Genomic DNA, 26,913 nt, shown 5'->3' on the forward strand with positions numbered 1-26,913 from the left:
CAAATTCTTGTTCATTTTCACACTGGTTCTCATGAGTTTGATTTCTATATGTAGGAAGCACACATATTGAAGTTGATTTTTACATCACAATTGTTAAGTAAAAGTTTAATAGAAGTAGATTTTGTCTAGTAATTGTGAAACTCATATAATTTTTAGTTGATGAACTAAAGTAGCAATTTAGGTAAAATTCAAAAACCAATTAATACTCCAATTTTCCTAAAAAGAAAAGGGAAATAACATAGGTGTGGGTGTGTGGTGAAAGACCACCCATAAAATAATGCAACCGTTAGGTGAGGAGATCCTTTACCAACCACCCCTACCCCCACCCCAACAACCCCAGGGAAGTGCTCAACTTCAACTGCCGACTCCTTCAACCTCGTCTCCGCTTGCTTCTTTTTGATTAACGATTGAAAAAAAAGTTGTGAGTTGAGCAGATGTCTTTGCCTTCTTCCACTTCCATAGAACAACCACAACCCCGTGTCCATGATGTCGATGTCATCACCTGCAAAGGTATGTGTTATATGTTTGTTAATTTCTACACTAAAATCAAAATCAAATACGAAAATACTTACTCATGTGTTTTTATGTTTTGTGAAAATCCAAATCCAAATCCAAATGAAAATGTAAAAGCAGCCGCGGTGGCATGGGGAGCTGGACAGCCTTTGGTGATAGAGCAAGTGAATGTGAGTCCACCTCAGCCAATGGAGATAAGGATCAAAGTTGTATGCACCTCTCTCTGTCGCAGCGACCTCTCTGCCTGGGAGTCTCAGGTATTTCTTCTTCTTTCTTATTCTTCAAATTTTTATTGACTGCTCGCAGTTATGTAAGCTCTGTTATTTTAATTGCAGACTATCTTTCCTCGGATATTTGGTCACGAAGCAACAGGGTAAGTTATTTCTCTATTTTCCTTTTCATCTACTTATATATTATTATTATTGTTGTTGTTGTTGTTGTTGTTGTTGCTGTATGATATGAATATGGTGATATTAGGTACTAACCTAACCAATAGCAATATTATTGCAGGATTGTCGAGAGTGTTGGCGAGGGGGTGACTGAATTTACTCAAGGGGACCATGTGCTAACAGTGTTCATTGGAGAATGCGGGAAATGCAGGCAATGTGAATCAGGTAAAACCAACATTTGTCAACTCCTGGGGCTCGAAAGGAGAGGATTAATGCACTGCGATCAGAGGACACGCTTCTCTATAAATGCCACTGGGGAACCCGTTTACCATTATTGTGCAGTTTCAAGTTTTAGTGAATATACTGTGGTGCACTCAGGATGTGCTGTCAAAATCAGCTCACTTGTGCCTCTGGAGAAAGTATGCCTTCTCAGTTGTGGAGTAGCTGCAGGTAGAGTTTCAAGTCATGCTGATGTTGCCATGAGATCACACACACACACACAAACACACACACGATATATGCACACACACACACTTTATATATATACACATATATAGCTTTGAGGGTTGAAGGTTTAGTAGAGGAATGCAATTTCAGTTTATGATAGCCCTTACATGCCCCTACGTGTACGTCTATGTAGCTGTATGTGTAATGGTCATGACAATTCTTGGTCAAGGAAAAATATTTCTCATATGTGTTATGTATGGATACAAATTTTCAGGCTTGGGTGCAGCTTGGAATGTTGCTGATATATCTGATGGATCAAGTGTGGTGATATTCGGTCTTGGGACAGTAGGCCTTTCCGTAAGTACAGCTTTGCCTTTACTGTTACAGTAGGCCTTACAAAAATGACAGGAGCAGCAATGCAGCATGTAATTCAATTTATTCAAACCATAATTGTTTCTTGTGTGATAGGTTGCACAGGGTGCAAACCTTAGGGGAGCATCTCAAATAATTGGTGTTGATACTAATCCTGAAAAGGGTGAAAATGGTAATATTTGGACAGATATGTTTTCTTCTAACTGACTCTGGAGTTATATGTTAAATAATGATGCTCTTACTGGTATACAGCCAAAGCTTTTGGAATTACAGAATTTATCAACCCAAATGACAGCAAAGAACCTATTCAACAGGTAATTCTGACTAAACCATAGATGGATCCCCCTCCCTCAATTTAAACTTATTATCAAAGTAATACATTAATAATAATTAAATAGTCAGCGTGACAGATGGTTGGAACTTGGTGGTAGATTGAATTGGGTGATTGGAATTCTACAGTAAGGAACGATAGTGGATCAACTTGCATTTCATTTGGCTTGAAACTTGAATGTGAGCTAACTTTCTTTCAGGTTATTAAGCATTTGACAGGCGGAGGAGCAGATTACTCATTTGAATGTATAGGTGACACTGGCATGGTAACTACTGCATTGCAGGCATGTTGTGATGTAAGTTTCTTATATGTCATGGTTTCCTTTTCTTTTTCAAGCATATCTCATTAATTTTGTGTATAAATTGATGAAGTTCTATTCATTCCACTTGGCCTCTTTTTTATTTGGCGTTTGCTTGAAGGGATGGGGTTTGACAGTTACACTTGGTGTGCCAAAAGTGAAGCCCGAAATAACAGCTCATTATGGAGCATTTCTTACTGGAAGAACATTGAAGGGATCGCTATTTGGAGGATGGAAACCTAAATCTGATCTCCCTTCCTTAGTAGAAATGTACACGAAAAAGGTAATTGAACTGACTAAAATTCCACTGAAGCTTCAAGAAAGAATATCATCTAATATGAAGTGTCCTTTTACCTTTCATTATGGTAGAATTCATTTTGTCCTCATGTAGTTGGGTAATCTACAGACCGTCTTTGGTCCTAGCATTTTGGTAGTTACCAGAAAATGCGACAGGGCATGCCTAACCAATAGAGCTCTTGTTAACACTTTAGCATGTCTTAGTTTGATAAATATCTAATGTCTCAATGATTCAAGGATGATCATGAAAATATATCCTTTTATATTAGCAAATAGATAATAATATTGAAGCCTTCCGGTTTGGCCTTTTTTTTCTGTGCTAATTTTGCAAGTTTCAGAACTACATCATGTCATGTGCAGTAATATTATATTAGTTCTCTTTTCTTATCAGCTTTTTCCTTCTTGTCCTGTTTGTCATGACCGATCGGCAGTCCTGATTCCTCTGGCTATGAAAAAGCTTTTGCTTGAAGAATTATGAATCAACAAAAAATACACAGAGCCTAATGATTTGAAATATATGTTTTGTTAACTTGAAAATGCAGGAAATCCAAGTTGATGAATACATATCACATAACCTGCCATTTGAAGATGTGAACAAAGCTTTCAATCTCATGCTAGAAGGCAAGTGTTTGCGTTGTGTCATCCACATGGAAAACTAGTTTTCCCTTGTTTTGTCACCTTGGTCCTTGGTAGAACAAGAGCACAAATTGCCTTGCTACGTCCTACATGCGAGATTTGATTCTCGATGGTTGTTGCGATCAAATTTTATCTACTCGTGGAGGATTATTGTCCCTTCCCTCGGAAGTTGGAAGGCTAACTCGAGTAACTGTAACTGTAATTCCTTCCTCCCCCAGCTGGTTAAAAATTATTGTAAACTGTTCACTGCTGCAATATTTACAGACATAAAGAACACAATCAATATGCATGTATCCAATTGGTGTGACATAAAGACATTATTTATTTATTATCTTGGGTGTAAGAGTTGAGACAAAACTTAATCCACCAACCGTATTACTCGCTAATTACAGTGTTCATGCTCGAGAATCGGATTGGAGATTCTTTGATTTGTTGTCTGGCAATCAATGAATTGATCTTGTAGTTCAAGAAAAGACACAAAGTTGAATAATATATACATATGTGAAGTCTGCCTGCGTTGATAGATGATGTAGAACAAGATAGGAATCGATCAAAGGGGAGAATTTAGTTTCCTTTTCCTAGCTTATTAGAAATTTCTTTTATGTTTCCTTTATTTACTAGATTTACTAGTACTAATAGTAGAATTAGGTTTGATGCCTATGTAAATGCCCAGAATTGCTTCCTAAAATTTTCATTTTATGAATTTGTGAGGTCCTTTTTTATATGAGCCCTCATATTAATTTTATGTTAAATTAAACTATCAATTTAAATAATTTTTGTTACACCGAAACACAATAATTCTACGAAGCAATTCAATTAAAAAAAAATCTCAAATTTCATATGAAAAAGGGTTCACGCAAGGAGGGGATCCTAATTTTCGAAACCACACAATCTCAATTTTTTTGGTGCTTTGTAAGTAACTGGATTGAATATTATTCATAAAGATTGGATGAAGTTGGATGTACAAAGTTATTATGGTTTTATGCAATTGAATTTGCTATGTTTAGATATTCGAGGAGAAAACTAGGTTTTGTAAATAGAAGGAATTCGACATAATGTGAAACTTTCTTCTCTCTTCTTATTTTTTTTTAATTTTTTGTTTTATCAATTAGTATTTTATTTCTGTGTAATCAGATTATTTCATATTATTATCAATCTAATTCATAGTTTTCTCTATTTTCTGGATGAATTCCAGAATAGTAATAGAGTGCATTTTTTCTTGTGAAATTTGACACTTGTCAGTCCTTATATCCGCGATACCGTTGCGCTGACTTTCAACAACCAAATTAACTACTACACCCTTGAATTTGTAACAGACAAGGAATGAAGGCAACCAACCAAGGAATTATTCTTATTTGAATGCTTGTTAACTTTGATTAGCTGAACCACCACACATACATTATACACGTTGGCGCTAAATTGTGATATGTTGTCATTGTGAGTAGGTGAGGAGGGTGATCTGTGATCAGACATTTTTTCTCCCCAAAAAGTCGTAGGAATTATTTTTAGGAAAGGCTGGAGGACCATACGCAAATATTAGGAAACCCACACTTATTTATATACATGGACCGGAAGCGTAGACATGAAGAGTTGTATCCTCGGTGGCATTTTGTTTGGAAAGTTAATAATAGAGATGTCTGATCACCAGAGAGTTAGAGTTCATCCTGCTGGAGATGTGGAGGCACAACCAACAGCACTGCCGCCTGTGCCTCCGGTGGTGCCACTGCATGGACACGGTTCATCATCATCGAGTACAGAGAAAGCGACAGAGAAAATAAAGCTGCTTCAGACGAATAATCTCTCTACTCCTTTACAATTACCAGTAGTAGGACGTACCATTAATCCGGTAATCCAAGCAAACCCACCAAAAAAGAGAAGCTCATGTACATGCTGCAGATGCATGTGGTGGACAATGGGCATCCTTCTCCTTGTATTGATAATAATAGGAGCCACCGCTGGCATACTTTATCTTATCTTCCACCCTAAACTTCCTAATTACTCGGTTGATAGCTTGAAGATCAGCGACTTAACGCTCAATTTGGACATGACCTTATATGCTAAATTCGACGTCAAGATAACAGCCAATAACCCAAACAAGAAGATCGGGATTTACTATGAGAAAGGTGGCCGGTTGAGCGTGTGGTATACAAACACGAGGCTTTGTCAAGGGATGCTACCGAAGTTTTACCAAGGTCATCAGAACAAAACACTACTCAATGTGGACTTGACAGGCCAAACGCAATACGGAAGCACTTTGATGAATGCACTGCAACAGCAACAACAAACCGGACGCATCCCCTTGGTTCTTAAGGTTAACGCACCAGTGGCAATTAAACTTGGAAAATTGAAGCTCAGGAAGGTGACCATCTTGGGGGAATGCTTGCTGGTGGTGGATAGTTTAAGTGCTAACAATTTGATTAGCATTAAAGCTAATAATTGTAGATTTAGAATGAAACTTTGAATTAATCTGGCAATAAATCTACAATTTCGAGGATATGGGAGCTGTTTATTTATTTGTTTTTTGTCTGTTGCACTTTCTCTTATTCCGTTCTTTCTTTCCATATGTATTTCAATCAATGCAGTTGCCTTTTACTCTTGATGTAAACATAGCAATTTTGAGTTGTGACAAAAAAAAACATAGCAATTGAGCTCGCACAAAGACAAAATCACAACACGTGATGCTAAAGATATAAGAGATTTTATATAAAATGGTATACAGAGCTACATAGAGTGTCATCTACGTCATATCATGTATCCTACAATAGTTATAAATATATAACTACAAAGATCCAAGAACTGAGTGTATCACACAATCAGAACTTCAACTGACCTGCAGGATCAGTTTGTTCTGTTAAGTGTTGATAGACGCAGAGAAAATAAAGGATGAGAATAATTTATAGCCTCATTTCAGATAAGTAAACATCCAACCTTATTCTAGGCCATTTTTTTCTATTGTAATTTTGGAAATTTTCAATCAGTGAAGCAGGATAGTGTAAAAGCAAAAAGATAACAAGAGTTCGCATCTACCAGGAAAAAGATTAGCAACTTTATCTTGAAATTATATGTTTATATTACTCACTAATCGTTATTATGCGTGATTTAGAGAGACCATTTACTAGAACTACGTTTTGTAGACTATATAATGTGGCGCTCAATAGTTGAATTTTTTTAAATTATTAAATAAAAATTCAATCATCAACCGCCACATCATGTGATGTACAAAATATAGTCTAAAACATGATTCCCCTAGCATTTTTCTTTATATTAGGTGGAGAAGATCTTGATTTTTGTCAAGGTCGTATATTCTAAAAAGCTGCATATGAATTTATATTATTTCCCCGAAAAAAAAAGACAACTCTTTCAGTACCAAATATATGGCAGGGTCACAATCAACAGTGTTGAGCCAATAGGAACCATAATTTCTCTAGTTTCTTCCCTAGGAAGTGAGAAATTACTTTCCAAATGATGAGTTCTTTCTTTCCCAAGAAAGATAAAGTTCGATAGAAATTCCCATCAGTGTCTCGAAACAATCTTTCTAACTACGATTATGCAAACAAGGAAAGAAACTGAAACATCTACGAAAGAACTAGATTTCAATAATACATGATTTTGTAATTTTTGCTAGGTGATATCATCTGTAACTCCACGTTTCTGACCTATGGACACAATCAATTGAGCAAGTTTAGTCAGAGCAGTAGGAGATGAAAATATCGGCTTCACATACGAAGCTCCAATCCCGACAAGAACTCCAAATCACAAATAACAGGATATGCTTTTGTCTTACTTTCTGTGCTTTTGTAAGAATAGGATGAATTCAATAACTAGCAATGCACTCTTAATCATTTGAACAGGAAAGCGAAAGAGTCGCTGCATGGAAGAAACTGCACAATACTGTTAGGATAGAACAAGAATGAGATATATTCCTCCATGTTATTAATCTCGTTGTCAATGTGACCGCTCCGATCATCATTACAATTTAGAAACAATATTGCTATTCTGATGCTTTTCGCCTAGAAAATTGCCTAATGAATTCGATCACAAAACTTTCATCATGAACAATATGACACAAAAAGGAACGAAGAACAAGGAGAGGAAGATCCTGAGATTACTCAAACTCCTTTAGTGCTTCGGCTCCAGCAACAATCTCCAATATCTCCCCTGTAATCTTTGCTTGCCGTTGCCGATTGTAAACATTTGAAAGAGTCTTCGTCAAGTCAACTGCATTGTCAGTGGCATTGCTCATAGCATTCATTCTCGCCGCGAGTTCACTTGCTGTTGATTCCTGCAATGCCCTCAAAATCTGACTGTTCAAGTAGAGAGGCATCATGGCATCAAGGATCTGAACAGGGTCTTGTTCAAATTCCATAACCGGCAAAAGCCCTTCCCTCTTTATCTTCACACTCTCCCTCTCCACACTCAGTTTACCTTCCTTAGTTGTCAGCCTAAAGAACTCATCCTCAATTGCATCAACACTATTCCCATTCACATCAACAACCTCTCCCTTCGAAGACAATGGAAGCAATGTATGAATAACCGGCTCAGATTTCACCAACGACACAAATTTATTGTACACAAGTTCAACTTTATCAACCTCTTCGCTCACAAACAGCGAAAAAACATCATCAGCAATGACCTGAGCCTCTTTTGTTGTTGCAAATAAGCCACCTTCAATAAACTTATCAACACAAATCTCAGGCCTACGCATAAAATACGAGTTACCCTTTTTTCCAACACTGATCAGAGTGATATCTAACCCAAGTTTCTTCAATTCCGTGATTCGGGCCTCAGCCTTTTTTACCACCAAGTTGTTGAAGCCGCCGCAGAGGCCTCGATCAGCGGTGATCACAACAATGGCAACTTTCTTCACAGGCCTAACATTTGTGAGAGGGACATCAATGTCTTCACACTGAAGCCGCTCATTTATGTCGTACAGGACCTCCACAAGCGTCTCAGCAAAGGGTCGGCCATTGATGACTGCTTCCTGGGCCCTCCGAACCCTGGCAGCCGCCACGAGCTTCATGGCTTCGGTGATTTTCTGGGTATTTTTTATGGAATCAATTCGGACCCGGAGCTCACGCAGACCGCAGTGGATTGCTGAAGATTGAAAACGGAGAGGTTGGGGTGAGATTTGGGGCAAAAGGTGTTTAGGGTTTTGGAGAAATATGTTAGAAATTGGGGCTTTTGCAGAGACCCACAGGATTGAATTGGACACAGCCATTGGTTCTGGTTCTAGTTTTGCCGAGATTGAACAAATTCAAATCTCTGCAAAAACCTAATTGGATTGAAGCTTTATGAAAGCATCAAGATTGAAAATTTCTTGGGGAATTGTATCTTTGCAACAACTTTTTTGTTGGTGGAAATTTACTCCTGAGATTTGTGTAATAGAAGTCAATTTGATTGGGGTTGGCTTGAGATGGACTCTGGAGCCAAGCATATGTGTTGGATTCTCCGGCGAGGTAATCATTGAACCCCAACACAACGGAGCAGTATAGAACCGTTTGATTCCAGAACTAGATCATTGTTTAGGGTATAGGGGTGTAGGATTCTACGCATTACTTTTTGTTTTATTATCTCTATATAAAAAATTAATACAAAATATTGACGTGCTTTAATCGTAATCGTTCAAATATGAGGGGATGGAAGAGTATAGAGATTAGGAGGGTAAAGAATCATACTCTATTGTTTACAAGTGTGTACTGAGAATCTGAGAGATTTTAATTTCATTTAAAATTTTGGTTCAATTTTCTCAAATTGTTTTTTATAGAAGAGATTTGTGGATGTTTAAAATATATTACAAAATCTCTCAAATTCTCTCAAATCCCTTTACTTTTTCAAACTCTTTAAAATCAAACTCTAATTGAATACATCCAATTTTAATAATTAATCTTAAAATCATGATTGAATACACATTGAATTTCAGATAATCTCTAAAATTCCTGATTGAATATCCTTAGATTCATTAAAAGAATTAAAATCTCTCAAAATCTCAATTAAATACATAAGACTCATGTTTTCCAATGAATTTTGAGAATTTACTAGATTCATAACCTAAAATTTGAGTTATTCTACGCATACTACATGTTTAAAAATTAATTCTCAAGATTTTGACACCTACAAATCTTTTTGAGAGACCCACCACTAGTTTATATTACTTTTTCTATTTTTCAATTTTAAAAATCAATAAAAATATAGTTTCGAGTCCTAATAAACGTTAGGATCACATCCAAAGGTCTTGCAACATTTCCATTAACTCCCAAGAAAAATATCTCCCTTAAGTCCTGCTCGTGAGTGCAAAAATGAGGCAAGCTCTGTTCACAAAAATGAGGACATGCTTCGGGCACACAAAATGAGGTGGACTCTGAGCATGCAAAACAAGGCGAACCAAGGCGTATGGAAACGAGGAGAGCTTTGTGCATGGAAAACGAGGCGGGTTTTGTACACACAAAACGAGTTGGGCTCTGCTCATAGAAAACGAGACGAGCTTGTGGTACACAAAACAAGCCGGGCTCGTAGCACGAACTTCATGCACGTAGAACAAGGCAAAACCAGTCGCACGAAAAACGAGGAGTATTCCACTCGCAGAGATGAGGTAGGCTCTGCACATGCAATATAAGGCGGGCTTGGCACACAAAAAAAATGTGGCATACAAAACGAACAATGCGACGCACAGAAAACGAGACGGGCCATGTGCACAAAAAACGAGATGGGTCGACCCATACAAAACGTTGCTGGCTCGGGCACACGGGTCAACCACTGTTGCTCACATGAAGCATTAGTACCAGGATAGAGCCTTTATAAGCTGCTATCAATATGAGGTAGGGTTTAGTTTAATCTCACAGGTCAACCTTTGTTGCCCGTACAAACAATTGTGTCAGGGGTAAGGTTTAGTTTTAATCTCATGTGTCAGGTATGATTTGTTGTACGAACCATAGGTGTCGGGGGTATGGTATATATAGGGGTTAGGTTTAGTTTTAATCTCATGGGTCAACCATTTTTACTCGTACGAATCATTGGTGTTGGGATGGTCATTTATAGGACTCTTATTAGGGTTTCGTTTCAATCTTAAGGGTCAACCATGGTTGGTCGGACAAAACATTGTTTTCGGGGTGGGGTATTTATAAGCCGTTATCAACCATGATAAAATTCACACTAAAATTTCAACTTTTAACATAGTAACCCATTCTTTAGAAAGAAAGAAAAAACATTTCTTTGCTGCAGTGCGGTGAGGGGAAAAAAATCGAAGGCGTTGGGCTCTAAAACTTGCCAAACTCATAGTGTTATTTTTACAACTCGTTACTATTCACACATGTAAACTCTAAACCTCATAGGCCTCCACTGCTTTTGTTGCGCCTTGGGCCTTCCTGAAGGCGTGAGTTAGGGTTGTGTCTCCCTGCTCCTAACCATTAATTATATTTATTTTATGCTTTAATTTTCATTTTTGTTAAATTTTCCTCTTTTTTTCCCCTACCACAACGCCAAACTATTATCTTTATGTTCTACAAAATGCATCTTCGGTGAAAATTTCTCTTATAATCCATGTCAAAAAGTTCATAAATAAGGATCTAAATCTAAATCCAAATAAAGTAATGTAGGAAGAAAAAAAAAAACCTTCAATGAAAAAAAAAGGGGAGAAAAAAATAGAAAATGATACGATCGGTACTTTGCTACCGGTTCTCATCAAGAAGGATCGCTCAAAAGTTAGCCATTACTCCATATATAAGTCGCTATATTTCTACCGATCCGTCTCTTTTCGAATTTTTTTTTCTTTTTCAATTTTTTTTGTTGTTAATTTTTCTTTTCTCTTACCAAAACAACAAACTATCATATTTATGTTCTTTAAAATTTATTTTTTCTTGCAAAATTTATTATAATTCATATTAAATTTAAAGATATTTTTCTATTTTTCAACTTTAAAAATCTAAAAATAGTTTTGGGACATAATAACCGGTAGGATCACATCCAAATGTCTTGCAATATTTTCTTTAACTGTGACGTAAAATATTTCCTTAAGCCCAAAATTTCAATTTTTTCACAAAAAAAAAGTGAGTTATAAGCCACAGTTTTCCAATCAATTTTGAGTACTTTTACAACTTCCTTTATAAGTCAAAGTTAAAGTCATTATATTCGCACCACATGTTTATTAAAATTAATTTAGGACATTCTCAAGATTTCGGACACCAACAATTTTCTTTGGGGCTCCGCTACTAGTTTTCATTATTTTTTTCAAAAACTTAAAAAATCAAGAAAAAATAGTTTTTGAACAAAATAAAGGATAAAATCACATGCAAAGGTCTTGCAACATTTTCGTTAAATCCCACTCTAAATATTTCCTAAAACTAAAAATTTCAAGTTTTTTACAAAAATTGTGATTTATAACCTACGTTTTCCAATCGATTTTGTGAACTTTTACAAGATTCATTATAAGCAAAAATTTGTGTCATTCTAGTCACACCACATGTTTTTTTAATTAATTTACGACATTCCAAAGATTTTCGACACCTACAAATCTATTTGGGAGCATCACTATTAGTTTATATTATTTTTCTATTTTGCAACTTTAAAAGTCTTCGGGACCTAATAAACGGTAGGATTACGTCTAAAGGTCTTGCAATATTTTCCTTAACTCCAACGCAAATATTTCCTAAAGTTAAAAAACCCACGGTTTTCCAATCGATTTTGAGAACTTTTACAATATTCGTTATAAGTAAAAGTTAAATGACACACCCCAACCCGGAATGTCCACTAGGACCCCGAATCGAGCTGTGCTGGCCGACACCAAGAAGGTGACGAAGCCATAAAGTGTGATAGTGTATAAAATGTGAATAAATTAAAACCTAAAAGTGCTTAAGTACACGAGTGCACGATGAGCGGGTCTGGACCCATTTCACGCGTGATACAGAGCATAGGTAAAGTACAGTAAGGTAAGATAATGATTATACCATCATAAGAAGACATATATACTGAAAAGTGCCACGAATTCTCGTCAATACGGAATTCTGCTACTATAACCTAGAGGGGTGCAAAAATAGAAAATGTGAGTGAGCGAAACAAAACTTTCCAAATCAATTTCAATTACCAAAGGCAGTAACCCCTCGCCGTAATACCTGTATAATTTCCCAGAAAATAATAGGCGTGCCTATAATTCAAAACCATAACCAAAATAACAGTCTCACAGCTATGCCGTGTCAAATATCTCAACAAGAATAAGTAACCCAGGTGAACTAAATCAATATGAAATGGTATGTCAGCCGGATCCACCTATTGTGGCATGTACGGCTGAACCAATAACTCCAACATGCTAGCTGGAGTTACCTCACATGACATGTACGGCTGACTCAATAACTTATCAACATACTAGCCAATAGCTCATCAACATGCTAGCCAATAGCTCAACAACATCCTAGCCAATAGCTCATCAACCTGCTAGCCAATAGCTCAATAACATGCTAGCTAATAACTCATCAATATGCTAGCCAATAGCTCAATAAGATGTTAGCCAATAGCTCATCAACCTGCTAGCCAATAGCTCAATAACATGCTAGTTAATAACTCATCAATATGCTAGCCAATAGCTCAATAAGATGCTAGCCAATAGCTCATCAACATGCTAGCCAATAACTTAATAAGATGCTAGCCAATAGCTTAATAAGATGCTAGCCAATGGCTTAATAAGTATACATGCACACGAGTCGGAACCACCTAAAGTGGTCTATACGACAGGACTGGGTGTAAATAAATACGCTCAAGTGCTATGATCACGTGAAGACTGTGCGAATAATCGTGGGTCACCTACGAGTCGGAACCACCTATTGTGGTCTGTACGACAGAACTGCGCACCTACATTGGATCCAAAGTGAGCGTAAGGTGCGGGAGGTGAACATTACGTGAAGGACTGTGCCCTGGCCACGGGCGGGAACACTAACACCGGGGTGCAGGTTTATAAGCTCTCAATGCATCTCAACATAACATGTATAACTCATAGGCAACCTGTACGATAGTGTCGGAGTTACCTATCATTGCAACATGTACGACAAGGTCGGAGTTGCCTAAAGTATAAATATAGTCATGCCATATCTCAATCATTTCAAGTAACACCATAAACTTACCTGAACTTACCTGTGCGTCTTGCGTTCCTCTTCGCACTTCAAAGCATTCACAGTAATTTTTTACAGGTAGTATACATATGGATATGTCATGATGCAATCTAATATTCAACCATATCATAGCATTTACCAGTATATACATATATATATATATATATATAACATGGCAAAAAATGCATAATCTGTAACACCCCACTCCCGAACTATTTATTTCGGGAATAATTATCGGGAACAAGTCCAACTAAATATTAGTTTAATTAACCATCATTATTTACAATTCTTTACTTCACTCTCTCAATGCCTCACACATTGATTTATGACTAACATTTAACCACAAAAAACATAAGGTTAAATCTCATATTTCCACCAACTTCCTTCACATTGCTCAATTTCCCAAATAAGGCTTTTGTCTCAAATATATTATGGATGCATCTAACGTATCGTTAGACTACCTACGTACCCTAAACAGAGATCAAGCCATTCGTAATTCATATTAGTACTTCAAGCATTCACATTAATTATGTGAAGGTAATATACCTAAATCAATTTAAAAGTGTCGATGGAACTATCAATAATATGTACGATAAAAAGAAAAAGATCCACTCACCTAGAGTCCACGCTATGATTCTCTAGCGCACACATCAAGATGTCCCAAATGATTGGCGCCTACCACGAAGTCCAAAAGTGGACGAAAGATGGTCAATTTTGCCCACAAAGCCGACGGTGACTAAAACTTTCCGGGGTCGATTCATCGTCTACGGTGGACCAACAAGGTCAAGGTTGGTTGAGATTTGCTCCTGGGATGATGGGCTACAAAGCCCAAGTGGTGGCATTGGTCATCGCTTTGCCGTTTTGCCAGAAAATCAAAATGGGTGGCGGAGGTACCGTGAGAACCATTAACTTTCGTGGCCTCAACCCGCCACATACAGATGTTAATCAAAGTGGTTCTTGGATGGATTTTGCAGAGGGTAATGAGAGCTTCAAGATGGTGGTGGTGGCGTCAAAAAACTCCATCGGAGTCGGCCGGAATAGGCCTTGGAAGATGGGTGGTTGTGGAGGTATACTGACGGAAAACCCACAGGAAAAGCTCCCAGCTTTTTCCCCTTTTTTTTTCTTTTTGATTTCCGATTGGGTTGCTGCCTTTTTCTTCTTTTTCATCTAATTGGTCCTTCTTAATATTTTAACTAACTCTCAATAACCAACTTTAAATGTTCATAACTATATCGTTATAATCCGGACTCGTAAACGGCTATTGCCTATACGTTCGCACCAACGAGTACTACGAGGATATGCTAAAAGAATAAGTCATACATCTCTCTAGACGATGGTCAACGTTAGTCGAAATATTTGCCTCTAGGGTATTTTTGTACATTCATGCTGTTTGTACCATACTTGACCAATCTCGAAACTATTAAGCACCGATCAACAACATACTGTCAATGACCCACAAGACTTTTCCTCCAACCAGGAGGCCAATCACAACACGACACGTGTCAATATCAGAACAAAGCTAGAAACTCTCTTCTATAAAAGGGGATCATTCTCACACAATAATTCCTAATGTCATTTGTACTAAACTATTCACTAGAACTCACTAAAAGAGAGTTTGAACCTATGTATTTGTGTAAACCTTTCACAACTAATGAGAACTCCTCTACTCCGTGGACGTAGCCAATCTGGGTGAACCACATACATCTTGTGTTGTTTGCTTCCCTGTCTCTATTCATTTACATACTTATCCACACTAATAACCAGAGCAACCTAGCAAAGGTCACAAACTTGACACTTTCTGTTGTATCAAAGTCCTCGCCGATTTTGTGCATCAACACATGCTTTTAAAATTAATAAAAAAAACGTAAAATTTGGAACGAGTTGTCACATTAAAGCCCATCCACTTACACTACATGTGTTCCTAAAATTAATTTAGGACATTTCCAATATTTCAAACACCTACAATTCTCTTTGGGGCCCCACTATTAGTTTTCGTTATTTTATTCTACTTTTCAACTTTAAAAATCAATGTAAAATAGTTTCGGGACCTAATAAAGGTTACAATCACATCCAAATGTCTTACAACATTTTTGTTGATTCCCATGAAAAATATTTTCTAAAACTAAAAATTTCAATTTTTTTTCACAAAAAACTATGAGTTATATATAACCCACATTTTCCAATCGATTTTGAGAACTTTTACAAGATTCATATAAGACAAAATTTGAGTCATTCTAGTCGCACCACATGTTTTCTAAAATTAATTTACGACATTCCAAAGATTTTCGACACTTACAAATCTATTTGGGGGCCTCGCTATTAGTTTATATTATTTTTTTTAATTTTTTTCAACTTTAAAAATTAATAAAAAAATATTTCCGACACTTTATAAATGGTAGGATCACATCCAAAAGTCTTGCAATATTTTCGTTAACTTGTAAGCAAAATATTACCTAAAACTAAAGATTTCAATTTTTTTCACAACTGTGAGTTTTTTTTTTAATTTTTTTTTTTTTAAGCAAAGCGACATTTTTACATTAAGTGGAGGAGAAGTTCGGCTAAGCCACACAATGAGTAGTCTTATGGAATTCACCTTTCATGAGATTTGAACCTAAAACCTTTCACTTTCAAGTGAAGAAAAATAACACTATACCGTAATATTGATTGACATCAATTGTGAGTTATAAGCTGCTTCGCCTTTGGTATGCAAATGAGGGAGACAATACTTACAATACATAAGGGGCACGCAAGGCAGACCCAACTCGTTTTTAAATACGTGGCTCGCTCAGCAGAAGCCCATTTATCTCACCTGGCCCAACTCATGCAACACGAAAAGAAGCCCATTAATCTCAATGCTGTGGTGTGGTCGGGCTCTATCTTTCTTTTTCCACATCTTTTGTTTCTCCACCCTCTCAAATTCTCAATTCTTCCATTCCAATTCCAAAGTGAGCGTTAAAAGTGCATTGCAGACGACGGGTCAGGGACCTTCTCTTCGTCTTCTCCGGTATTCCATCTTCTACTCGCACCTTCGGTCAATCCTATTATTATTATATCTGCTGCTGATTTCTCTTCGTTTTTCAATTGAAACGCCCTAACCTTTTTTCCTAATTAGATTCGTATTTAGAGTGTTCGAAAAACATGCTTCTGTTGTATTCTTCCCTTTGTCTGCCCAACCAGCCCAGCCTAGGGCTTTTTTTTGAACCAGTTGTTATTACAAATTACCTTTTTCGCATCTTTTGGGCATAACCTTTAATTAATATCCCTTTGTGATTAAAGATTAAAGATTAGGAATATCATGCTGGATAGGATAGTCTGGTGTAAATTCTAACAATCTTCTGAATTATTTTAATTTCTTTTGTGCTAAGCCAATATATTTTTTTTTTAAATGTCATTTCATCTGTTATATGTTTGACTGTTTCTCCCTCATTTGTATAGCATAGGCGAAGCCATGGCCGCTGAAGAGGACTCCATTGAACAAGCAGTCGCAGCACGTCAAGAGAGGCTAAGAGCTCTTAAAGCAGCTCAGGAACTGTTAAACACTCCAGATGAGGATTCCGCACAAGTTCACGATAACACTAATGAAAGCAATGCAATTAGTGACGAAACGTGAGTACATCCGATTCATGTTTTGTATGTTAGTATCCCTTACCTATCCTCCATTTCCTCATTAGTCTTATTCAAGTATTATGTTAATTTTTTCGTCTGAATGCCCTGAAGGTGTTGCGCAACACCTCCTCCTTTCAAATTCACAAGTTTGTGGGTTGATATATGTGAACAATATTTAGTTATTTGCCCACAATTTTTGCAATCCGTACTTGCTCAGTATTTATTCGCACGTGTCATTAGAGATGATGCTAAACGGTTTTGTTTGCGTTTAATATTTCATGTTTTTCAACAAGCACAAGGTATGCATGTGGGGGGATAACATAACTATGGATTGTGTAGTTTAATCATGAGCACAAGATCTTTAGGGTAAGGACAAAAGTAAATCTGAAATAATCCCCAAAATGGGCAGCGGTATTAATTTTTGGAAGTAGATATTGTCATACACATATGAGACTTCTGCTTCCATTTTTTTTTCATAATCTATTATCTTCACTTCTAGTAGCATTTGAATTCATTTCATGGCTGTATTTGTTTATCGTTGTGAGATATTTGATTTATATTAGAAGGCCCATGTCAGGATGCTTTTCATTATTATTATTGTTATTTTTTATGATACATAGGTATCGTTCTGTTCTCATGGTCTTTAAGTTTATAGGATAAAAAAAAATTTGATGCTTTAACTTTAAAGTGTAAATTTGTGCAGTAATACCAACATGAAATTCCGAAACTATGTTCCTCATGATAAGCAGCTTCAGGAGGGAAAGCTTGTTCCACCAGTGCTGCCAAAGTTTGAAGACCCTGTTGCAGGAGTACCACCTCCATCAGAGAAGAAAGAGGTACTTGGTTACTTCTAAATTTCGAGACCCAGTCTCTTATTCAGTTAATCACTAGCTTCTGTGCTTTTCAAAAGGATTGTTCCTTATGTCGCTTTATGCTAATTATGGATCAACGTTCAGGACCCGTTTGTGAATATTGCTCCTAAAAAACCAAACTGGGAACTTCGCAGGGATGTGCAGAAGAGGCTTGATAAGCTTGAAAAGCGAACCCAAAAGGCAATGCTTAAACTTATGGGTATGGTGTTACCGTGTTACCATTTTCTAATTAACCATTACCCTTTAAAGCTACATTTAACAGAATGGAAATCATGACAAATCTTTTCTTAAATGGATTGGTTAGAAGGCGTGCCATAAGTTTCAAAAACCGTTGCCATGTTGTTTTTTCAGAAATAAAGCAGTTGATCTCTTCATAACTTGTACTGTTACTTTCCTGGCCATTATTACTTTAATGGTTCATGCTTCACCCACTGGGAAATTATGGAAAATTATATCCATCTCACACTGTGTCCCATTGGATATTCGGTCGTGTTGTCTGGAAGTAAACAGTTTCGGAACCATAATTGGAGCCTCAATTTGGCCCTCTGCATTTAAAAGATCAAGTGTTTTCCTTGATGTGCTTGCCTTACAAAGTAAGAGACTAACATTGAATTTGGTTAGGAAATGGTATGAAGGTTTCAAGGAACTGCATCACTTTACACTTTAACTAAATCTATCACCTTTGACAATGAAAATCAAATGCTTATTCCGTTGGCTGTACCTAAGAGTCCTAGGTCTAGTCATATTGAACTCACTGGTTTTCTCTTTCTGTTCAAAATTTTTTGTTTTTAGCAGAGGAACAGGAGAAGCAAAAGCAATTGGATGGAGATGGCAGAAATGGTGAAGACTAGAATTGATTTTTCCTAACCTTGGCACCGGAAAAACAAAAGGGGAAAAAGGAAAGAAAATCACACAAGCTCTTCGAATTGAACTTGAGAAGATTGTTCTCGCTCACTTTTAAACATGTTGAATAGAGTTATACCTGTATGCAAGTAGCGACTTGGAAGTCAGCTTCTTTTAGTTTTACTATTGATGATAAACTCTGTGCTGTGCTTTGTTGAAACTGAATGAATTCTTGTATTTTCGCCTGACAACAAAAAGGTGTCAATAGACTCGCTACCTGCATGCAAGTAGCGACTTGGAAGTCAGCTTCTTTTAGATTTATTTATCGATGAGTGTATTCTTGAGCTATCAACACCTTTAGACAGAATGGCCTGCTGCAGTTCCACGTTTGAAATTCCGACCTTTTGGAGCCACAGCGTGTGATGTTGTGCTTGATTATCCTTGTTCTGTTGATGAAAAGATTACAGGAGAAATCTTGGTTACAGCTACCACCTCCACCTAGAGGAGAAATTATAGAGCAGCACGTGCACAGTTGTGGATTGAAACGTACCCAAGACCCTCTCGGATTCCATGTCCAACGTGACATCCAACTTCCAGCCAGCAAAACGAGGCTGTAAATACAAATTTTTGGAATGCTTTTGTATGAAATGAAAGCGATGGACAGTCATATTCGTACTGGATTAACTTTGATGGGCAAACACCCCATTTTTGTTAATTTGCAAACAAACCATTCAGCTCTTTCCCTGAAGCAGCCAATTAACAACTTACACACAACAGAGGGGAGACTTATACAAGGCTCTATCAAAAGTAAATTACGCAAGGGGGAAGGAACAAAAGAAATTTATAAGGGAAAATGGATGCACAGCGATTGAAGAATAATCCATCCGGTTTTGAATGGCCATCCACGCTTCTGGACTCGTACTCTGTAATGCACAAAAGTATTCTTGTATATGGCTTATATTCTGTCATTAGAGTTGGTTGGAACCCTTATTCATGTGCTCCCTGTTCCAAGAGGGGTCTACTGGAGGAAGTTGGAATTCATCCGGTTTCAAGGCCAATGCAAAATCGGGCAATGTTGGCGCTGTCTCCATGATTCTGCAGTTGAAGTATCCAAAACCATACATTAATTATTGCCAAGGGTTTGTTCTACGTATCATCAACCAAGAACATTGAGATTGCAATTAGGGGTGCCAAGAGTGAAAAGGAATTGCACTTAGACATAAACAAAATACTATTAGTAATAGTTCTCTGAGGCAGGACATACTTTTCGTGTGAGTACAGATCACGGTTTATCCGCACTTTGCTTGAAGTATCTTTAGGAATTTTCTCAGATAGATACTTCATGGTTCCCCAGAGCGGTGGATTTCTGCATAATGTGTATTAAATAAGCACTTGCTAATTAAAGGAACAAGTGAAAAGTACTAGAAAACTGATCAGATAATGAACATTTCAACCTTGAAACAACCAATGCTACATACAAGACGCACAATTTTCAAGAAGGGCCTGTAGATTACTCTTTGCTAATATCTAGAGAATGGACTCCATATTAATGACTCTAGAGTAGATATTTTAATGGCCTAAAGTTGCAAATCTCATACTGATGACGATTTTAGGTTTGTCCTTGTACAAGTTTGAGTTTGACACTAATGGTGATAGGGAGAGAGGATAAACATATTGCGGCTACAGCACATACTTTATTGCCCCTAGAAAAACAGCAGATAATCTGCTAGATGGCATCCATTGAAATCAGTAAAATGAATGTGCAAATAGAGCCTCTCCCTACCTCGACAAAGGGGGAGCAGCGTTAAATGCGTCGCATGCCTTCCTACTTTCTTTAAAATACTCATCTGCTGCTTGCAAGGCAGCTACAGCCATCCCATGAAATTTTTCTGTGTTACCCTCATCAAGGATCAAACCATGATAGTAATATGCAGCAGCCTGGTTAAAATGGGAAGGTTAAAATTCGAAGAACCTTGGTCAGCTGTCCAGAACACAAACTTCAATCGTAATGAAAACAAATATTCTACATTAGCGGCATAAGCCCCCTCTCTATCAGTGAGATCAACTCGAAAGAATGAAATACAATATTCTTCATGAATAGTTCAAGATACTTTCGTTTGGCAGTTACTCATTCAGAAAAGGCAATAGCGTATCAAAATCTGCATGCACACAATCTAATACAAGGGAGGACAAACCAAATGAGCAAGTAATCCCCAAAGTAGAAAATACATATGACCAACCTGATATCTTTTTTAGAAAACTACCAAGTTTGCTTTGCTTTCTAGAGGAATCACAACAAGTCCATTATTTTCCCTTCAGAAGGATAAATCATGCTTTTGGTTTTCTTATTACTCTCTTAAATACTATGGCGTTGAGGAAGGAACTCATTGGTTTAAATATGCTATCTTTGGGAAAGAGGGGGAGGGGCGTTGAGGAAGGAACTCATAAGTTTAAATAAGGATAGTAGTAAGAGCATAAAAGAGGACACGCAGAAAGTGCAAGATACCTTTGCCTCAACATATTTCCACTTCACAAAGAGCCGATGCTTTTCACCCCAACCATTTAATAAGGGAAGGTTCATAAGGTTATCTTGAGCCTGCAAATAAATGGCAGAATGAAAGCGTTCAGGAATCAGGATCACCATGTGATTCACCAAACATATAATGTGCTCGGATGACGAGTGTAATCATGAGAAACATAGTGAACCGTAAGAATTAATGACCTATATATGACATGTAGCTGATATGAAATATAAAGGAACTTCTCACAACTACTCCGAATAGAGAACAGCCAAAATTACTCAATGTCGGGAAAGGCAAAAGGAAAACCTAAGAATGTAGCAAAAAATTGGATTCAGAATAAAAAGAATACTGATAAAAAAAATATGATTTGAGACAAACGCAGAGACTGGAGGTTAGATCCTCATGTTTGGAGTATTCAGAGGGTGCATCTTTGTAATCATTTTTAGTTTTTTCACCTTACCATGGATGGAATCCATCATGTACTCACAACGCAGTTTTAGGATCATTCTAATGGTCTGTTAATCTAGAATATCTAAATTCAGACCCTAAACTGATGCTATTCGGGGCTGACTAATGTTTCCTCTTTCCAACTCAATTTACAATGGTCCAAATTCAAATTGCACATTTTGAATATATGTACTACAGCCAAAGGAGATGAACAGAAATAGGGACACAATGGAGGCATGGAAAATTTATTACACAAATCCCAGACATTAAATGATATTACTAATTGACAAGATCAAACCGGCAATGATGATAAATTCTTACCTGTTGCCAATACTTTACCATTTCACATGCAAGCCTTCGCTTCACTGCAAGTGTGGCTTTTGTGCTATCAATTGCCATTCCAAGTTGAATATCAACACCCTACATGAGATGGTGGAAGTGCGAAAAAGGGTCAGCAAAAGATAATTTTCAGAAGACAAGGGTTCCAGCTTAATTTCATTTTCAGGATAAGTTGGACCTTATGAGATGTCAAAAAAGAAAAAAAAAGATGAATGAAAACCAAACTTATTGCACTTGTACCCTTTGTGCCCATTAAGCAGGATAGGTTCACAAGGGCTGACTGCAATATTTATGTTTTATAAATAAGATGGCGTTTCAGAAGCATGAAGCCTGAAATATAAAATGCAACATTTACCAGATCGGTCCATTTAAGTAAAGGTACTACCTGTCCTAATGCTTGTAGGCAAAGCGCTCGAAGAACTCCTTCTGCTAAGTCAACTGGCAGGTTTGTCCTGCAATCAAGCAATAGTCAAAAGATTATAAATAACAGCATTAGGAACATGATAACAAGCAGAAAGTTAAAATCAGGCAATTTTTAAACTGATACAAACTTGAGCTCAGTAGGCAACTGTGGAAGAACATGTCGGACTGCACAATCAAGGTATCCTGCTGCCTTCAGGAAAATATCAATGGAAGCTCGTCTACTCTCTGTAGCAACAAGTAAAACAATGGAACCTTCATAGTATGACCAATGAAAAAGAAAAAGCCATGCAAGGCACAACCAAATGAAAAACTTGGCAATATACAAACCTAAAGGTAGACCGACGACAACTACTGCATGCACAGGTTTTGTTAATTTTCTTTAGACGTCTAACGAAAACAATATTTCTGATTATATAATATAAACAGGTGATACATAGAACTTAGTACGAAATATCAAACACAAGAATCTCGATTTAAGTATATGGATCAGAAAATCCATTTTTCACTCGCCTTAGTGAATTCTTTACATATCAGCATCCTGCTTTTAAGGGTTTAATGACATAATCTAATGAATTTGTCCGTATCTCCGGTTTTCCAATGTCTACTATTTTTCATTTAGTTCCTAGTCAACCATACAAGGTTTCACCCAAAACTTACTGTTTCTGGTTCCTAAATTCAGGCGACAGTTTCGAGCTATAGCACTAAGCTCTCTTCAAAACTCTAAAGAGAGGACTTCATCACCATTAAAGGTGTACTCATTCCAGAAAGCATTGGCAACACAACTTTTCTCGTTAACTCAACAAGCAATAGTAGGATAATAATTGAGTTGATAAAATTCAAAAGACAACATGATTTAATTGTCTATAGCTCAGTTTTCATGCGATAATGCCTACCTTCTGTTACTTTTGGCTGATAACCATCAGCAGATGTTCTTGGAAGAAGTAACAAGTTAGCTTGTGATAATGCTAGCATTGCCATTAAGTGCAAAATCGACAGCACCTCGTACCATGCGTTAGACATAGCTGTTTCCTGAAAAATCATTCATTCAAATTAAGCCAGGTTCCCTTTACAATATCATGGAATCTGAACACCATTTGAGGAACGACCAAATAGGGAAAGCAAAAACTATAATATGCACAACAGAGAAATATGAGTTTTAAGAGCGCTCCTACATGCCCACCTCTGCATCATCCTCTTGATTTACCCACAAAAATTGAACCTTGTGGTGTAGCTGGCTTCCTTCACAATAGAAATAAGAAACACCTTTAGGGTTTACTAAAACTTGTGGATACAATTAATGAGATGGCATGAGATCATGATTTACCATCTTTCATTAATCCCAAAAGGACAGGCAAGTAATCCTCGAGAGCCTGCTGAAGATCGGCCAATGTTGAACCACCTGAGAACAAGAATCATTCAGATAAAGAAATATCTGATTTCAGATATCATTTGGAAAAATCAACAAGCTTGTGTCTATGACAAACCATGTTGAGTAGCAGCTCTTCTCTTCGTTCTGGTAATTGTCGGACCTTCTTGGGCAGCCATCACAACTATGCGAGTCCTTAATGCAGATAGGCGTTCCACTAAACTCTTGGACAAGTGATCACCAAGTGACTGAGAGAAATCAACAGGTTTAGGGATTCGCAAACCAGGGACATAGACAGAGACTTCCCCAATGTTTGCGGGCCTTCTCCTATTTCCTAGTGTATCTTTCGGTGTTGAGACCAGGCATCCCATATCCTAAGACTGACTATATCTGCTACCCAAACAAACTTTAGTCAATCAGCATCGGCACAGTTGAGGCTATGTATATAGACACATGCATACGATTCTCTATGTATATGAATTTGCAACTTATTGAAGACAAACTCTCTCTCACACATACAACAGTGGTGAATTCAGAAATGCATGCATATGAACCAGAAACGAAGATTGTTCAAATATTATAGACCAAAGGATGAAGATGGGCATCACAAGGAGGTGAAACATAAACAGCAAGCAAGGCATAATTAAATGTCAACCACCAAAGTGCACAAGTAGTAGGTTGTTATTCACGAGTGACACCCAAATGGCTTGACTAGAACTCTCTCTGTCTTTGAGATTGAGATATTAATTTTTCTCAATTGGTATTAAAAACTATTATACATATTTATGTATCTATATACATATCTATGTACTTTCCAAAGGTAGACCAAGTGTGCAGGGAGGGAGCGTCACGTAGTAGTATGTAAAGAAATAAATGAGTTGGGTAAAATTGATTAAATAAAAAACAAACCTTGTCTGTTATAGGAAGGGTGAGTGATTCGTCAAGCGTTGTGGTTTTTTCTGCAGCAAAAAGAAAAATGAAACAGCAGAATTAGAGGCGCTAAAAGAAAGAAAAATTAGTTAGTTTTTTTGTGAAAAGGGAAGAGAATGAATCACATGAAAGGCATGAGGGGGGCATGGCGTTAGCGTTGGCGCTGTCGCTGGACAAGAGATGAAAGAGAAAGAGAAAGAAGGGGGTGATTTCTCGTGCAACCAATTACACAATTGCACAATTGCATTTGCATATGCATACGTTTGCCCGTCCATTGAATGAAATGTTAAATGTGAAAGTAAAGCAATCCAACAATTGTACTACAAATACTCTACTGGACTGGAGGAAAGGAAAGGAAGGCATTTCGTATTTGGTAATTGGAGTAACCTAAGCAACCCCTCCTCTCACGAATCAGTGAACTTGAGCTGAGGATTGTGAGGAAAGAAAGGGTGTCCAAACAAACAAGCAGAAACAAGCAACAACTGGAGCAAAGAATTCGATTAAGTTAAATTATATTACAACCCAGAATTCAGGCTTCAAGCTTTAAACCTCAAACCATCGAGCTTGAAGGGACTCCAAAGTCTCCCAAGGCTCCAATCCAAGCAATTGGAAGCAATTGAATAATTGATTGGGTGAGAAGGCGAGAATACTTACCAATTAACATAAAGGCAGAAACTTTGGATCGAGTTTGCAAGTTGGTGGACACCCCACAATTACCGCCTTTAGCCTTTAAGAAGCTTTCAGCTTTAAGCTTATTTCGTGTCCGCAGTCTGGAGAGAGATAGATCACAGAGAGGCCAACAGACCTTGAAAGATATTACAAGGAGGAAAAACCCAGACTGCCTTTTGTTGATGTAGGAGTAGAGTCGTCCGGGGTCCAGAGAAGAAAGAGCCAAACAAACAGGTGAGGAGAGGACTGAGAAGGGTATTGGAAATTTGGAAAATGGAAATTCCTTATATAAATATACTAAATAAAAATCAAATCCAGGGGGAGGCCCTTTGTTTATACTTTACTTTGTTATATTCTCCTCTTTCTTAATTAACTATCACTCGCTCAACACAGAATTGACAAAGGGGGGAATTGGTGGAAGTTGAAAACTGGAAAACTGAAAACCGCTATGCAACTTTCGACTTTGTGTATCCTCTTCCTTCTTCTTATTATATATCTATCGCCCATTCAGTCGCTTTCTCTCTCCCTTCTTTTTTTTTCTTTTTTCATTCCTTGGATACTAATCGAGTTTTTAATGGCACTCTATTCCCGAAATAAAATTCCCTATATTCTTTTTTCTTTTCTCTCTCGTTGCGGTGCTCATCCCTCATCAGACGGACGCTACTCGGCTGATGAGATGAGACGGAAAAAATTGGTGGGTCTCATTTTTTTTTTCTTCTGTCAATATTAAATAGCCGTTATTCTTGTCATTTTCACTTTTTCACCCTTCTTTCTATTTTCGGCAACAATTATTAACATCCCAATAATTAATTTCAATTGAGAATGTTGGTGTTGATATTGGAATGCGCACTTGTTTACATGGTAACTCATCTTTTCTTCTTTTCCCTTTTCAGAACTAAAAAAAATAGAACAAAACAAAGCCACTTCCATTTAACTTGGATCCACTTCGTCCTCATCACGACTAAATATTTCACAAAATGCATGACAAGTGTCAAAACCCAATAATGCTGCAACTACTCCTAATTGTAGGGAGGGAGGGGGAGAAAGAAGGATGAAGATCTCTCCGGATCCTCTTTGTGAGGATCCAGAAGATGTTCAAATCCCGTTACTAGTAGTTCTGGTTAGCCCACTTGCCCGAGCACACTCTCAACTTGTAGATGCGCCAATCCCGCCTTCCCCCACGAGAACAGAAAAACCAACAGACCACGAACACCGGCACGTATGAAAAAAGCCCTTTTGAAAGCATACCCAAGGAGCGGGCATCCATCCAATCTTCACTTATAGACATCAAATGGCCTTATCCGTTCGTTAACTACTTCTAACGAGCAAGTTAGTAGCCTACCCCGGCGGAATGTTGGGACAAAGAGCAATAACCGTGCTTATCCTTCTAATAAAGAAACTAAACCTTACCTAAGAAAGCGATTCACCCACTACTGCTACTACTAGTATAGAAGAAGATCTATTAACACGCACGGCTACCTATATAACAAGTTGCCTCTGACCTCTGTCTCACGACCGC

The 26,913-nt window shown here is 37.4% G+C and overlaps 5 protein-coding genes across 16 annotated transcripts; 3 read left to right on the forward strand and 2 right to left on the reverse strand.

Moving 5' to 3' along the window:
- Positions 1-228: 228 nt before the first annotated feature.
- Positions 229-3,614, forward strand: LOC137710652 (alcohol dehydrogenase-like 6). 8 transcript variants are annotated; one of them, XM_088695236.1, is made up of 11 exons: positions 246-510; positions 634-770; positions 849-886; positions 1,024-1,127; positions 1,281-1,352; positions 1,624-1,706; positions 1,818-1,893; positions 1,974-2,035; positions 2,252-2,347; positions 2,424-2,633; positions 3,190-3,614. In XM_088695236.1, exons 1-11 carry the CDS (start codon positions 435-437, stop codon positions 3,304-3,306), a joined length of 1,071 nt encoding a protein of 356 aa, XP_088551362.1. In that variant the 5' UTR covers positions 246-434; the 3' UTR covers positions 3,307-3,614. The 8 variants fall into 8 exon arrangements, with proteins under 8 accessions (XP_068305837.2, XP_088551362.1, XP_088551364.1 ...); XM_088695238.1 differs by having other exon boundaries at positions 2,472-2,633; XM_068449737.2 differs by having other exon boundaries at positions 291-510; positions 631-770.
- A 1,264-nt stretch (positions 3,615-4,878) lies between these two features.
- On the forward strand, positions 4,879-5,888 carry LOC137709857 (Late embryogenesis abundant (LEA) hydroxyproline-rich glycoprotein family). The gene has a single exon (XM_068448838.2). The coding sequence runs from the start codon at positions 4,917-4,919 to the stop codon at positions 5,742-5,744; it is 828 nt and encodes a 275-aa protein (XP_068304939.2). The 5' UTR covers positions 4,879-4,916; the 3' UTR covers positions 5,745-5,888.
- Positions 5,889-7,177: 1,289 nt separating this feature from the next.
- LOC137711233 (ATP synthase gamma chain, chloroplastic-like) lies at positions 7,178-8,826 on the reverse strand. The gene has a single exon (XM_068450458.2). The coding sequence runs from the start codon at positions 8,499-8,501 to the stop codon at positions 7,389-7,391; it is 1,113 nt and encodes a 370-aa protein (XP_068306559.2). The 5' UTR covers positions 8,502-8,826; the 3' UTR covers positions 7,178-7,388.
- Positions 8,827-16,235: 7,409 nt separating this feature from the next.
- LOC137710290 (uncharacterized) lies at positions 16,236-19,003 on the forward strand. 2 transcript variants are annotated; one of them, XM_088695242.1, is made up of 5 exons: positions 16,236-16,381; positions 16,813-16,983; positions 17,687-17,819; positions 17,940-18,054; positions 18,648-19,003. In XM_088695242.1, exons 2-5 carry the CDS (start codon positions 16,826-16,828, stop codon positions 18,704-18,706), a joined length of 465 nt encoding a protein of 154 aa, XP_088551368.1. In that variant the 5' UTR covers positions 16,236-16,381; positions 16,813-16,825; the 3' UTR covers positions 18,707-19,003. The 2 variants fall into 2 exon arrangements, with proteins under 2 accessions (XP_088551368.1, XP_088551367.1); XM_088695241.1 differs by having other exon boundaries at positions 16,254-16,381; positions 18,651-19,003.
- Positions 19,004-19,355: 352 nt separating this feature from the next.
- Positions 19,356-26,280, reverse strand: LOC137710289 (uncharacterized). 4 transcript variants are annotated; one of them, XM_068449220.2, is made up of 13 exons: positions 25,380-26,280; positions 24,705-24,754; positions 23,914-24,185; positions 23,754-23,828; positions 23,610-23,668; positions 23,323-23,458; positions 22,558-22,654; positions 22,392-22,458; positions 21,989-22,087; positions 21,205-21,294; positions 20,482-20,636; positions 19,963-20,064; positions 19,356-19,793 (listed from the first exon to the last, which is right to left on the reverse strand). In XM_068449220.2, the coding sequence occupies exons 3-13, from the start codon at positions 24,164-24,166 to the stop codon at positions 19,667-19,669; spliced, it is 1,260 nt and encodes a 419-aa protein (XP_068305321.2). In that variant the 5' UTR covers positions 24,167-24,185; positions 24,705-24,754; positions 25,380-26,280; the 3' UTR covers positions 19,356-19,666. The 4 variants fall into 4 exon arrangements, with proteins under 4 accessions (XP_068305321.2, XP_088551366.1, XP_088551365.1 ...); XM_088695240.1 differs by having other exon boundaries at positions 23,914-24,043; positions 25,380-25,973; XM_088695239.1 differs by lacking the exon at positions 25,380-26,280 and adding an exon at positions 24,851-25,207.
- Between the last annotated feature and the right edge of the window lie 633 nt (positions 26,281-26,913).

The sequence above is a fragment of the Pyrus communis genome, chromosome 6, assembly GCF_041283825.1.
Source record: "Pyrus communis isolate YQ-2024b chromosome 6, ASM4128382v1, whole genome shotgun sequence".
NCBI lineage: Eukaryota > Viridiplantae > Streptophyta > Magnoliopsida > Rosales > Rosaceae > Pyrus > Pyrus communis.